The sequence below is a fragment of the Stomoxys calcitrans genome, chromosome 4 (assembly GCF_963082655.1).
Source record: "Stomoxys calcitrans chromosome 4, idStoCalc2.1, whole genome shotgun sequence".
Taxonomy (NCBI): Eukaryota; Metazoa; Arthropoda; class Insecta; order Diptera; family Muscidae; genus Stomoxys; species Stomoxys calcitrans.
Genome location: NC_081555.1, coordinates 62,769,710 through 62,784,297, shown reverse-complemented (window position 1 = coordinate 62,784,297; position 14,588 = coordinate 62,769,710). Strand labels below are relative to the sequence as shown.

General features: G+C 42.3%; 3 protein-coding genes across 4 annotated transcripts in view; 1 reads left to right on the top strand and 2 right to left on the bottom strand.

Moving 5' to 3' along the window:
- LOC106089988 (mannosyl-oligosaccharide alpha-1,2-mannosidase IA) overlaps positions 1-2,737 on the bottom strand; it is a 268,411-nt gene extending 265,674 nt beyond the window's left edge. For both annotated transcript variants that reach the window (XM_059368316.1, XM_059368315.1), the window contains exon 1: positions 741-2,737. In XM_059368316.1, the coding sequence (XP_059224299.1) occupies positions 741-1,373 (633 nt within the window). In that variant the 5' untranslated portion in view covers positions 1,374-2,737. The remainder of the gene's footprint in view (positions 1-740) is intronic.
- Positions 2,738-3,104: 367 nt separating this feature from the next.
- LOC131997373 (uncharacterized) overlaps positions 3,105-14,588 on the bottom strand; it is a 30,056-nt gene continuing 18,572 nt past the window's right edge. The window contains exon 2 of the mRNA XM_059368311.1: positions 3,105-3,660. Coding sequence (XP_059224294.1) covers positions 3,514-3,660 — 147 coding nt within the window. The 3' untranslated portion in view covers positions 3,105-3,513. The remainder of the gene's footprint in view (positions 3,661-14,588) is intronic.
- Positions 4,678-13,870, top strand: LOC106089989 (uncharacterized). The gene is made up of 2 exons (XM_013256012.2): positions 4,678-5,574; positions 12,482-13,870. The coding sequence occupies exons 1-2, from the start codon at positions 5,080-5,082 to the stop codon at positions 13,745-13,747; spliced, it is 1,761 nt and encodes a 586-aa protein (XP_013111466.2). The 5' UTR covers positions 4,678-5,079; the 3' UTR covers positions 13,748-13,870.

Genomic DNA, 14,588 nt, shown 5'->3' with positions numbered 1-14,588 from the left:
TAAATGTTTTTTTGTTTCCTTACAAAAAAACACGTTTTTTATCTGCACTTATTGTCTTCTTTATTTAATTTATTTTTTCGCAAATAAATAAAGAAAAAGGGACCACTGATACCAATGAAACATAAAAAATTATCCTGACAATGATTTAATGTAATGTCACTTTCATTTTTTGCCATTTTGCTAACTATAAGCAGTACTATAAGTAGTACTTTTCCTCCTATTTTTAACCAACGTTTCGCCGACGTCTTTTGACAGCATTCCTCTTGGTAAGCTGAACAGAATACTCGGAAAATGTTTTTTTGGAAAAAGTTCAACGTTTTAACGTCTTCTCCTATTTGAACGGTAAGCTCTTACCATAAACTTAATTATTTATGCAGGTACCTAAATCGATCATCATTCATATCTTAATTGATTGCTACGTTGGCTTAAATGTTGATGGTTCTATTGAACAATATGAAGAAACCAAGTTAAGCCAATGATAAAAGTGTATTAAAACATAACCGAAAGGGAGAAGAAATTGATAAGTAAACAGAAAAGTTATTAATGACTTCAAATTGCCATTTGTGTTGCGAATAGTTCCCACAGTTTGTAAGTAGTATTTGCACTCAGACTTCGGCAGTAGGCAATGGCTTGGGAAAAACCAGCAGCTTTTTATCTCAGTAGCACAATGCCATTATAGGAAATAGTTTTGATGAATTGAATTGTGGCACTCATTTGTATGTCAATACTAATGTTCTTACCTCTTTAACTTTTAGACGTTTATCCTCTACACTGGCATCACCGTCGGCATGGCCTCCCAGGGGCATTTGTAAATGAACATTGCCCAGAGGCAGATTATTGGTGTCTAAAGCAGCAACGTCATCGGGAGAACCATTAACATTGTTTTTGTGGTTATTGTTATTATTGACATTGTCATTGTAGTGGTGATGATTTTGTTTGGCGTTGACTGGAGGAGCCGCACCTTGTTCACCACCTGCTGCTGTATCATCGAATTGTTGGGGCGAGCCATTATCCCCACCCACATCAGCCACATCCTCGCTATCCACGGTGTCCTGTTGCAGCTGGGGCTTATCCAGGATCTCTCCCAATTCTTCTTTGATTTTTGCCTGCAACTTTTGTTTATCATTCATAAAGTGAGGATCTTGGTCTTTGGCTGCATGCCCGGCCAGGGGTGGGGCAGGTATAAAAATCTCGGGGCCGGCTTTTTGAAATTGCTTGTAGACGCGTAGCACCTTGTCGCCGCCAAAGTTATCGGGCAACAGAAATATGCCACCAAAACAAAGGAAACACAAAGTGGCCAAGACCAAGCCGATAAGACATTTCTCGCGATTATGGAAATTGGATTTACGACCTATGGGTCCAATGCGATACATGGTGATGTGACTTAAACACAAATCCAAACGGTTAACAAGGGGGCGGAAAGAGATTTCGAATTTATCCAAAGGTTATCTTTATTATTTTCGTGTTATTTATTATGCTATATTTATTGCGGGGCTGTTTTATTTATTCTTTTTTGTTTTGCAAACTCAGACGTAAAACGAAACGTCAATAAATTGAAGGTGGCCGTTCGTCGACAAGGCAATGACAGCGGCGTCTGCAGCAGAGGTGCAAAAACAACAACACCAATGCGCAGATACAAACAAACAGAGCAAGCTCAGCAGAACCAACAAAACAACTGCCGAAAAATACCGGTAAGATGGGTAGAAGGTGCAACACAATTCAAACCGACAAGGAACCAAAGAAAACAAGGCATGCAAATTAACACGGAGATGGATATATTTGCACTTGAATTAATTTTGTTTTTTCGTTTTGTTATTTTATTTTAAATTTCTCATGCACAAATTCACTATGATTTCTCTCTTCTTGCGCGGTCGCGTGGAGTCGTTTTTATTTCATTTTAATTTCTTTCTTTGGAGGGGGTGCGGATTCGAATAACGAGCGAAACTACCGCTAACAATACACACGTTCCGCTTGCAAACAAAGAAGGCGGGAGACTGTCACGTTGTCATTCACACACATAAATTAAAAATAGTTACTCCGAACGCGAAATAAAATAAATTAACTTCGTGTAATTGTTTTTGTAGAGCTAGCGAAGCCAGTGGTATTGCTCCCCCGCTCACAAGTGTTGGCGATGCATTAACAAAGAGAAACGTAAGAAAAACAATAACAACACATTGGCGAAAGTAAACCCAAAAAAAGGCACCCCACAGCAGCACTCGAATCACGCAAAGAGAATAACGTTGGCTTGGAGAGCAATTATGAATGTCATTATTTCGACTCAAGCATAAATTCACGTTTAATCGGCTCTTTTGTTAACACACATACATACAGCAACCTAGGAACCGTGTAATAGTTAATTTTCACGCAAATTCAATGGAAAAATCTTTGGGCAGCTGAGGTCTGGTTTTTGTTTATACTTGGCATTCTTTTGTTGCTAGACATAAACATCATCGGTGGCTGCTAATTTTATGCCGTCCGCTTTGAATAGCAGACCGACTATACACTTTCTTTTCTTATTGGTCTTGTTGTATTGTTACCAATATATCAACCACCACCTAAACGAAAGGGTTTGTTTGGCCTTTATGGCTCCAGCTGTTCTATCGCATGTAATTGTTCAACTTTGTTGGGCGGTTAACGTTTAACTAAGCGCTTTTCTAACACAATTTTAATAAAGTATTAACGATTTGTTAGAAATCAAATAAGAAAACCTATTGGACACTGGCAATGGATGCTTGAATCTGAAATTATATGTCATTGCCTTGTAGTGACATTCGTACCTGGCATTCAAAAAGTTGCCATATCGACCAATTTGGTTCGAATAGGTCATACCACAAATACTTTCAAAAGAACTAGTTAGTGCCCCAACACAAACGTTGTAACGGTGCGATACAGGTATGCTTCCGTGAACTATCTATTATCGCACGGTAACGTACCATCACAACTTTGCACAGCAATTCTATCCAAAACATCAAGATACGCTAACTGCTTCGTCTTCTTTTTTAGTAAGTCGCACAGAGAAGATTCATACGTGCGTGAAGCTGCTGTTTTTACTTGCGGTATGACGTTTACAATTTGCAATTTTTTCATTAAATAAAAAATAGTCCTTTAAACTTGGTATAAACGGCGCCAAGAGATAAAGAAAATTTTTATTTGTATATTTCACAAACTTCATGGGCGTATGTGTTAAATTTAACGTAATTATTTGCAAATTAATTTTCTATTTGCGAAGGAGAAAAAAGAGGATTTGGTTAAGATGCTGCATTCGACATGCCAACTTGCATGAAAATCAACTGTGCCACTTTTACTATACTAGGTCTTTGCTGAATACGCATAAAAATTTTGTAATCTTTGTAGAATCCATCGAGAGAATAACACAAAAACATTTTTGCCGGCGGCTGCGATTAGATTTTGGCAGGGCTAACGTTCAAATGCACGCACGCACTTGTTATATAAATATCGGAATTATGGCTAGTTTTTTTATTTAATTTAATATGGTTAGAGTGACCCAAAAACTTATTTGTTTGTAACAATTTGACCATTTTTACTTTTGTACCCAATAATAGTACACAAAATTGTACGGCGTCTGGTTAACAATGACATACGATTACACACACAAAAAGACATTTTTGTTGGCGTATGTGTCCGTGTGCAGAAAATGTGCTGGAAAGGAAAAAAAACAAAGAGAATTCTGTTATCGTCAATTTAATATAAAAATTGCAAAATACAAGGTCGTATTTCATCGAACATACATGTAGACATATGAGTGTAAAAAAGTGCAATACATATGAGATTACACGCCGAACAGAGCGCGCTCTATTCGTATTTGGCGTACATAAGAAAAGTGACAGCACATATGTAACGCAAAGAGGGTAAAAAAGAAGAAGAGTTGGCATTAGAGCCCTATTCGGGATGACGGTGACAAAAGTTAAAGACACAACATGTTCGAATTGAAGGGGTGGAACTTACGATATTTCGTATTTCTTTTTATTCCAACATTCGGTCGCAAGTGGAATAAGAAGATAACCCTGATTAATTCACACTGACATGACGTCAATCAATGTTGACGTTTATTTATTATTTATAAAAAATTTTCATCCTCTTTGCTTTGGACTAAAAGCCCGATTGAAAGATTAACTGGTGAAAGTCATCTCGAAACTTTGTGTCACAGATTTTAGTAGGAGCGCAGAAGATCGAGGTGCTTGGAACGCTATTCTACGTTCGATAGAGTGTTCTGTCATAGCCAACTAAAGAGGGCGAACAAGAACAATAATTGACATTAGAGCCCAATTCGGGATGATGAGTTACAAAGTTTAAAGATACAACATGTTTGAATTGCTTACGATATTTAGTTTTTCCTTTTAATCCAACTTTCGGTTGCAAAGAAACAAAGCAAAATACGAAAAAATCAAAACAAAAAAACCGAAAATGTTGCCACCCTCAATGTGAATCCAATTGGAATATATCGTACTGGTTGCGTCTTTAACTCGAGTTATTTTATTGTATGGGCAGGACAAAGCAGAAACCCACTCTTCTTCTTTTTTTTACCCTCTTTGATGTAAAGTAGGTAAAATGGTCTTAAAGTGCTTGTAAAAAATTGCATCGAAATCGGAATAGGCGTTAATGGATTTAATTACTGGAATGATTTACAGTGAAAAATTTAAGTACGCGAACAAACTTAATCATTTGTAATTAACAGTACGTACTATCTGGTAACGCATCGATTAGAAAGTAAATTTTCTTAATCAGCTGTTGGCTTATTTTGTTTATTGGTTGGAGTAGATTTAATTTATTTTATTGTTTGCAACGAAAGTATATGATTCAAATATTTTATATGAACACGAAATACATCAGGCGTAAGATAGATTTTTCACGATCTATTTTTCCTCAAAGACTTATTTACAACCAGCCAATGCTTGGTTAGCGTGCACAAAAAATAAAAGGAAAGAAGAAGACACGCATGAATTTAAAGCAAACATCTGAAAGTACTTATAACAAAATGACCGACAATACTTGAACACCCATGAGAGCCTGTTTCGGTACAAAATGAATTGTTTGTAAATTTGTGCAACATTGGAATTAATGCAACCCATCCATACATTACTGATCGTTGTCAAAATTCAGAATTCCATGTCAAATCCTGACACAATAGTCAAGTACGAGAGCAGCGATGTCTTTGGGGAAAATCTAGACCACCCTTCGACGTCAACAATGAATTCCTATTACGGGGACCAACCCCATCAGCAGGGCCACCATCAGCACTTGAACAACTTAACAATGAAAAGAAATTTCGATCAAATGCAAAACGGCGGAGGTGTTCCATCAATAGCTACTGCCAATTACAATGGAAATAGTGTCAACAGCCCCAATATAAATAACACATATTTTCCACCACAAAGCTATGCTAGTGGTGGTAGTGGGGCTTTGTCAACGTCTGGTACGGAATACGATATGTTTCATCACCTGAATGCTCGCATGGACTTGTATGGAACACAACAACAAGCTGATGGAAAGCCATTGAAAAAATATAAGCGGGGAGAGTCGAGTCTACTTTTTAATCCGCCGTTTTTTAAACTGGTAAGAGGTGGATTATAACGTTTATGCTAAATTTGTAGTCGGTGAGATCCATACGGTTTGTGGCTAAATTTGTTGGGAAAACATATTTTTTGTGGTAGAATAGAGTTAGGTGTTTTGAATTCGGTGCCAATGGTAGTATGGCTACAGTGTTATGCAAATTTGCCCATGATCATTCTATTAAGGAACAGTGACAGACTTCTCAAATATCAATTAGTGCTGTCCGATTCAAATTTAAGCCCAATGATAAGGACCTTTTTTGCGAATCCGAACGGCGTGTCGCAGTGACAATTCTTTGGGAAGAAGATTTTGTATTTTTTAATATATTATCGTTTTAAAATAATAATATCTTTCAATTACAGGATGTGACTTAACTAGTATTTGGGAAAAAGGAAGCAATAATAGCACGATATCAAAACTTGTCGCATTTTGTGCCGTTCGATTTATTTCGAGCTATCTCAGAGATCTCACTATACGAGTCGTTGTAGATGGGTTCTCATTCAATGAGCATAAATTTACCGCAGGTGTACCCCAGGGCTCTCTTCTTTCTCCCTCTCTTTTTCTTATTTTCATTAACTATTTGTTGAGACAGACATCCAATCCGATCTACTCATTTGCGGATGACAATAATCTCTCACTATTCATTCGACCATAAGCCAATTCTTTGAGAGATTGAAGGCAAGAGGCGGATTATGGACGATAGATACACTCTGCCAGGATTCGCTAGCTATTTCTGAATGGGGTCGAATGAATGCACGGAAGACTCAATGTTGTTTGTTGTCACACGAACAATTTGCTGACCCATTACGATCATCTCTGTCTATCAACGGTATAAATGTTGAGCAATCAGAAGATCTTGATATTCTAGGCATGAAGATACAATCTGATGTCCTTTGGGCTAAACATGTATTCGAAGTGTCGAAAGAAGCGTTCAAGTGCTTAGGCTTCCTTAAAAGGTGTAAGAATTATTTTACTCCTTTAGATCTTCTCAACATCTATACCACTTTCATAGGGCCGAAAATGGAGTAAAACCACGGAATTTCAGACTAAATTTTCTTTTGTGAGGTAATTTTATCCGTTTTCTAATATTTTACAAGAAGTCATGTGGGAATATCCCATCTCTATTGGAATTCCATCTCTATTGGACTGCACTCATCGATATTTGAGAAGTTTGCTCCTGTTCCTTAGCCCAAGTGTCTAAGAAAAAAACCTGTGAGTATAATTTTTAAAAGGACCCTTACTTTGGATGACCACATCGTTGTGGGGGCTGGAGAGTTATTTGGAATGCTAAAACACACCTGTACACACCACAAAATATCAGATCAGATCCCGGCACGGGATAGCTGTGAGCACCATACAGGCTGAAACATTGAGGTTGTTGTTGTTGTAGCAGTTGAGTGTTCTGTTGAGTGTCCAGATCCAGGTACTCTGCGACTAAGATGGGTTGCGTCCAGAGGGATTTGGGGCTAAGTCGAATGGGTCTGGCTGGACAGTTGTTGTAGCAGTTTGTTTTGTTCTAACTTTCGACCGCTTGATTCTGTTGAGTGTCAGGATCCAAGAACTCTGCGACTAAGATGGGGTCCGGCCAGAGGGATCTGGGTCTGAGTCGAGTTGTTCTGGCTGAGCAGCTAAACAGGTAATGTGTGTCGTGTGGTCCCTGCGATAACAGCCCAAAAGGTATTGCTTAGACAGCATGAAGTTATGTCTTCGAACTGGTAGAATCTTGGATGATTTGGCGCCACGGATGACATTTGTAACTTGGCCCACGGTAGATTGTGCTGCCTGTCCATCGGCTCGGAGACCATTCTCGGGATGTACAATAAATTACGATAGAACAACCTGGCGCATCTTTTCGGATCAGTCACAGTTAGGAGTGACTTAACAGTAGCCCAGTAGCCCAAACCGGTACCTAAGTTACATTACTTCAAGTGTTCCAGCCACAAACTAAGCTTATGTTCGGTTGACTAATCTGTTTATATCAAAATTCAGCTCGCTGATTCTGGGCATTAGTGGGGTCCGTACAACGATCCCATCACGCTCGTCTGTGAATACCATTGCCTGCGCCAGGAAATTGGGCCGCACTTGGGGTATTCGACCGACTGGTATAAAGCGAGCAGCTGCTGCGTTAATGATGTCTCGGAATTTTCTTTCGGAAACTAACACATTCGAGGGGGGTGTCAGTTCACTGAAGCGGCGAGTGGTGTACTCTCTGAAGCCGAGCCAATCGGCTTCTGATTGATAAACGTTCTGCGCTCAGAGGTTATGAATTCGGGTGGTCGGTCGATGGTTAGAATTATGGGGAGGTGGTCTCATCCTGAAGAAATGACCGTTTGCCAGGATACGTCACTCAGGAGATCAGGGGATGCATTGGAATTGTCTGGCGAGCTTCTGTATCTCCTCGTAATCCTAGTGGGGGCATCCTCATTCATCTTGCGAAACGTGGAGCTTTCAATCTGCTTTCCCAAAGCTATGCCCCGCTGGTCATTACCTAGAGGAGAATGCCATGAAAAGTGATGCGCTTAAAGTCTCCTAGAACCAGACGATTGTAGCCAGACTTGACTGCTATCCCCATGCACTCCATGTTGGGGTCACTAGCACCAGGCGCAGGCGAGATGGGTCTGTACTGCACGGAATGTTGTATCATGAAGGCCAATTCAATCCCATGACAGCCGGTTGTACGCACCGGATTGACCCGGTGTACGTGTTCGTCTTTTTTCGTCATGGGAGAGGCACATCCCGGAGTGCCTTCTCCGCACGCTTCTGGTCCGTGCCGGGATTGAAAAGAACCCCGGACCCTGGTTCTGTTCGGTTTGCCAGAACCGCCTTCATCATCGGTCGGTGTCGGTGAGGTGTAACCGGTGCATGGAGTGGGTACATTTCCGTTCTTGCTCTGGCCTAACTTCACTACGGGAGTATAGTCAAACTGCCTATGTCGCAAGGTGCTGTGCGAACGTGGGCAGCAGTGGGTCCCAAGCGTCGCCGTCGTCGCCTTCGGCGTCCTCGTCATCGGACTCTGTGACCCCCCCGACCTCTCCAGTACGGCAATTTATGCAACGACAGCACCCTAGCCCTACTATTGCCAGGCCAGTGCCGGGAAGTGTATCGTTCTTGCAGGTAAACTGCAACGGACTGCATGGCAAGATCGATGAGATCGTAGATTTTATGAGTCGGAACAGCATATCGTTCGCAGCGATCCAGGAGACAAAGCTGACCAACACCTGTAGCTTGCACAGTTGTCACGGTTACAATGTGCTACGTAAGGATCGCTCAAGGAATGGAGGTGGTGGATTGGCCTTCGTTATACACCATTCCGTGCAGTATAAACCTATCTCGCCTGCGCTTGACGCTAGTGATCCATACATGGAATGTATGGGGGTAGCAGTCAGGTCTGGTACTGCCGAGATAGAGATATACAACGTGTATATACCGCCGGTTGGTAGCTGTGTCCCGATTAATGACCAGGCTTACAACCCCGACATAAGTGGGTTGCTATCTGGCCATAATCGTCTGGTTCTGGGGGATTTTAATGCACATCACACGTCATGGCATTCTCCCCTAGGTAACGAACCGCGTGGCATAGCTTTGGCAGAGCAGATAGATAGCTCCACGTTTTGCACGGTGAATGAGGATGCCCCCACTAGGATTACGAGGAGGTGCCGCAGCTCGCCAGACATCTCAATTGCATCCCCTGATCTCCTGAGTGACGTATCCTGGCCTTTGGGGTCAGACCACCTCCCCATAAATCTCACCATCGACCGACCACCCGACTTCATAACCTCTGAGCGCCGGACGTTCATCAATTATAAGAAGGCCGATTGGTCTGGCTTCAGAGAGTATACCAATCGCCGCTTCAGTGAACTGCCACCCCCCTCTGATGTGCTTGTGGCCGAGAGGAAATTCCGAGACATCATCAACGCAGCAGCTTTATACCAGCCGGTCGAATACTCCAAGTGCGACCCAATTCCCCGGCGCAAGCAGTGGTACTCGCAGACAAGCGTGATGGGATTCGTGCTATGGACCCCGCTGACCCCAGAATCAGCGAGCTGAATCTGGAAATAAACAGGGTAGTCAACGAACATAAGCTGAATTTGTGGCTGGAACACTTGGAGCAATGTAACTTAGACACCGGTGCAAGCAAACTGTGGGCCATTGTTAAGTCTCTCTCGAACCCCGGTAGACGGGACGACAGGACTTCAGTCACTTTTGGCGAGATAACCGTGACTGATCCGAAGAGATGCGCCAGGTTATTCAACCGTCAATTTATTGTGCATACCGAGAGAGACAGTGCAAGGAGGAGAGCCACTCGCCGTATTCGTGGTCTCCGAGCCGTTGAACAGCCATCACAATTTACCGTGGGCGAAGTTACGAATGTCATCCGTGGCGCCAAATCTTCCAAGGCGTTGGGCCCCGACGGAATCTCTACATTGATGCTGAAGAATCTGGATTCACCTGGAGTTGAGTACCTTACCACTGTCCTTAACCTGTCATTGAACACTCTTATAGTTCCCGATGTCTGGGAAATGGGCAGAGTGATCCCGCTACTGAAGCCTGGAAAAGACCCGAGTTTGGGGGAGTCGTACAGAACGATCTCCCTTCTCTCACCAGTGGCAAAGACGCTTGAGGCATTACTACTCCCGAGCCTCGTTGGAGAATTTCCATTCGCCGAGCATCAACATGGATTTCGGAGACTGCACAGCACAACAACAGCTTTGCATGCCATCACCGCACACATTTGTCGTGGCTTCAATCAACCCAGTCCATGTGATAGGACGGTCCTCGTGGCACTGGACCTATTGAAGGCATTCGACACGGTCAGCCATGCCAAATTATATGAGGACATCGCCAACACGTCCCTCCAGCCAGGCCTGAAACGATGGGTCGAGAATTATCTGTGTGGCCGCCAGTCATTTGTGGAATTTAGGGGTAGGAAGTCGAAACACCGTAGAGTGAAACAGGGAGTTCCCCAAGGTGGGGTGATATCTCCGGCTCTGTTTAACCTCTACCTATCCTCCATCCCACCCCCTCCAGACGGCATAGAGATCGTATCATATGCGGACGATTGTACGATCATGGCATCAGGCCCCCCACCCATTGATGACATCTGCGATAGGTTGAACGTCTACCTCAACGAGCTTGCCTCATATTTCGCTGCAAGAAATCTGAAGATATCCGCCACCAAATCTTCAGCCACACTGTTCACTACAAATACGCGTGAGGTGAATACTGAGCTGACTGTGATGGTCGATGGAGAAATGATTCCGACCATCAAGTGTCCCAAAATACTTGGCGTCACATTTGACAGCTCCTACACTTTCTCCCCACATGCCACACCAATCTGCAATAAAGTCAAAAGTAGAAACAAGGTCCTCAAGTCACTCGCTGGCTGCACTTGGGGTGCAGACAAAGAAACCTTGTTGACCACGTACAAAGCAATTGGACGGTCTGTGGTAAGTTATACAGCGCCAGTGTGATCACGTCAACTTTGTGACACGCAGTCGAACAATATTCAAATCTGTGAGAATGCCGGCCTCCGAACTGCGACGGGCTGTCTCCTCAGTTCTCATGTGGACCACCTCCATCAGGAGACAAAGATCCTATCAGTGCGAAGACATAACTACATGCTGTCTAAGCAATACCTTTTGGGCTGTTATCGCAGAAACCATACAAATCATCATCTTGTGGATAGATACCCACCGCCCAAAAGCCTAAAGATAGATCTACACGATCTAGAGCGTGAGGTTCAGCGCTAAAAGAGAGAACCTCTAGATCAAGCGGCATATCAGGCGGGTCTGAACAACATTCATGCAGACACGGTAGCAGACGCGGTAATTGGCTACCGGGTGAATGTAGTCCTTGGATAACGACCGCCACCCATTGCACCCGAAGAAATCGACCTCCCCCGGCAAACCAGAGTAGTTCTGGCTCAATTAAGTTCCGGCAGATGCAGCCGCCTCAATTCCCACAGAGCTAGGATTGATGCCGACGTGCAAGATGTATGTCCCGATTGTAACCAGGGACCGCACGATAAACGTCACCTGTTTAACTGCCCGGCCAGACCCACTCGACTCAGACCCAGATCCCTGTGGACGCACCCCATCTTAGTCGCGGAGTTCCTGGGTCTTGACACTCAACAGAATCAAGCAGACGAAAGATAGAACACAATAAACTGCTACAACAACAACAAATGAAGGCCAATCCCCCACCTCCATTTCTTAAGCGATCCTTACGTATCACATTGTATCCGTGACAACTGTGCAAGCTGCAGGTGTCGGTTAGCTTTGTCTCCTGGATCGCTGCAACCAAAATGTTCTTGCGAAAACTACTATCTTGTCAGAAAATCTACTATCTCGTCGATCTTGCCTCTCAGATCATTGCAATTCATTTGCGAAAATGATACACTACTCGGCACTGGCCTGGCAATATTGGGGCTGAGATGCTGCTGTTGGGTATACTGCCGCACGGGAGAGGTCGGTGGGGGTCACATAGTTCGACAACGAGACCGACGTAGCTTGTGACCCACTGCTGTCTATGTTCGCACAGCACCTTGCAACATATTCAGTGTGACCATACTCCTGTAGTGATGTAAGGCCAGAGCAAGATCGGATTTGTACCCACTCCATGCACCGGTTACACCTCACCGACAGTGACCGATGATGGAGGCGATTCTGGCAAACCGAACAGAATCAGGGTCCGGGGTTCTTTTCAATCCCGGCACGGACCAGAAGCGTGCGAAGAAGGCATTCAAATATGTACACTGAGGGAAGTTCCGGTCTTCTCAGTATGTGTTAATCGTCATACCATAAATTAAGCCACATTAAAAACACCTATTTTCCTATTGACATATTTAGATTAAGATTTTTGGCTTCAAAAAGTTCCTATAATTGTATTTTTCGTTTGTTTATATTTTCAGCTTGAGGGTTTTACATCTCCCAATCACAAGGATGCCATTGCCGCCCGCTGTTATGCCTGTGGCAAGGTTGTTCGAGGCAATAAAAGTATTTCGTCCAACTTTATAAAACATATGAAACGTGGTCATCCGGAAATCAATAAAATTTATGACAGCTATAAGATATATCGTATTAAGACCGGTATTTTACCTCATTTAAGTCAAATTGTTGATGGTAAAGGGGATACAACGTTCGATAAGGATAACAGCTGCGGCTTGATTGGTGATTCCAACGACGAAAACGGTGCCTATATAGGGACATCTGCTATATTGGATTCTTCGGAGATATGCGAGGGTGAAGAAGAAAATAAGCATTCGGAGAATTCGGAAAATGATGACGATTCCACAAGCATGACCAACAATAGGCAATCTGCGGATGTCCGAAGTGGAAATTCGGAAAACATAGCATTTCAAAGTGGAACAACAGAGCCTTCCAGCAAATTGCTAGAGGCCATAAATATTGTCATGGAAGATAAACTGAAAGAATTCGTGAAACAAACAGATTTTCAACAATTCGCTAAAATGATCAGCGATAAAAATTCCATCACATCAGAAGACAAGCTTTCACTCATGGAGCTGCGAAAAGAAGTGGAGCATTTGAAACAGGAGTGTGCGGCTTTGCGCTTGGCAGTTCAACACTCGCAGGCTAGCAAAAGACAACTACAACATGAGTTGCAAAGTGTGGACAAAATGTTGCATCAGCGCAAATTGATCATACGAAATTTGAAAGTTGCCGACTCCACGGACCTTCAAAGTGCCGTACAAAGACTCTTTGTTGAAAAACTGGGGTTGGAAGGCATACATATTTTAAACTGTGTCATCATTCCGTCTGCCAGAATTTGTCCTGATACCGATAAAAAATGTGTCCTTGTTGAGTTACAGAACCACACAGATGTCAAAACAATTTTTCGTCAAATTCCCAAACTCAAAGACACCGGCATATTCATTGAGTCGGAAATTTCCCCAGCGCAACGTAAACGAAAAGATAAGTTGATGATTGTGCGCAAAGAACTGCTGCGCCGAAAACCCGACATCAAAGTGATGGTGCGTGATTGTACGCTTGTGGTCAATAGTCAGCAATTCTATTGGGATAACGTTGAAGGTCTTTGCCATGATGCCAATAAAGAGGCTTTGGAATTGAATGCCATAGAATATCTCAAGGTATTAACATCAGTGGATCTTCGCGAGTTCATTGATATTCTACAAAATTATGACGTACAAGTTAGATAGAATATAAGTGCTAATATACATTGTCTTGTAAATAATTATTATTTTTTTCCATCATTAAATATGTTAAGTGTTCATTTAAGATTTTTCAAAAGTGAATAGAATATATTTTACATATTCATTTCATTCTTTGACTTTTCTAAAATTGGGCAGCTTAAAAGTTGCGGATAGCAGTAGCGAAAGGTTAACTATAGATGGAAGTCCCAGGAAGCTATTTTTGGGTCATCCTACGAGGGCTGTATTGTTGTCTTGTTATAATTGCTATAAATTGGTCTAATCCGATATTAGGTCGTCGCTCAAGATAATAGGGGATCAGGAATTGATTGATTGTTGTTTTTGTTGTAGCTGTTATTGTGTTATTGGTATTGATTAGTGTTTTCAATGGACGTCATTTCTGGCCACTTAAGACATTCGTTAAGGAGTTTGTTGACAAAGCTGCGAATATTGTAAGTTTACCAGCAAGACCAGGGGCCTGATTTCGGTATTCGATAAGGTGTTCGTTTTTGCTTCGAACAAGTTGTCGATACAAAAACATATTCGGATCACGGCATTCGATCGAAATTTGCTACCATTTTGTACATAAAAAAATTTAATTAATTTATTACTTTGATTTGTAAATCTAAATGCAAAAATCAGTGAACATTAAAAAACGCTACCAGCGTGAGGAGAAAAAAATTTATTCGTGGAGCATCGTGGTTGTCTTTACCTCTAAAGACTTGTTATTATAGTTTTCTCTGAGAAGCTTTTTCTGAGAAGCTTCTGAATTTATTGGAAGCTGTGGTTTTTGGCCTTGTGATTGGGAAAAGTTCTTTTATGGCCTTTTTGTGGTGTGAATGATGTGCAG

Bases quoted from the DNA above. Each gene is read 5' to 3' on its own strand.
- LOC106089989 (XM_013256012.2), top strand. From the start codon at position 5,080: ATGCAACCCATCCATACATTACTGATCGTTGTCAAAATTCAGAATTCC. The intron at 5,575-12,481 runs GTAAGAGGTGGA...TTATATTTTCAG, and splicing joins ATCCGCCGTTTTTTAAACTG to CTTGAGGGTTTTACATCTCC.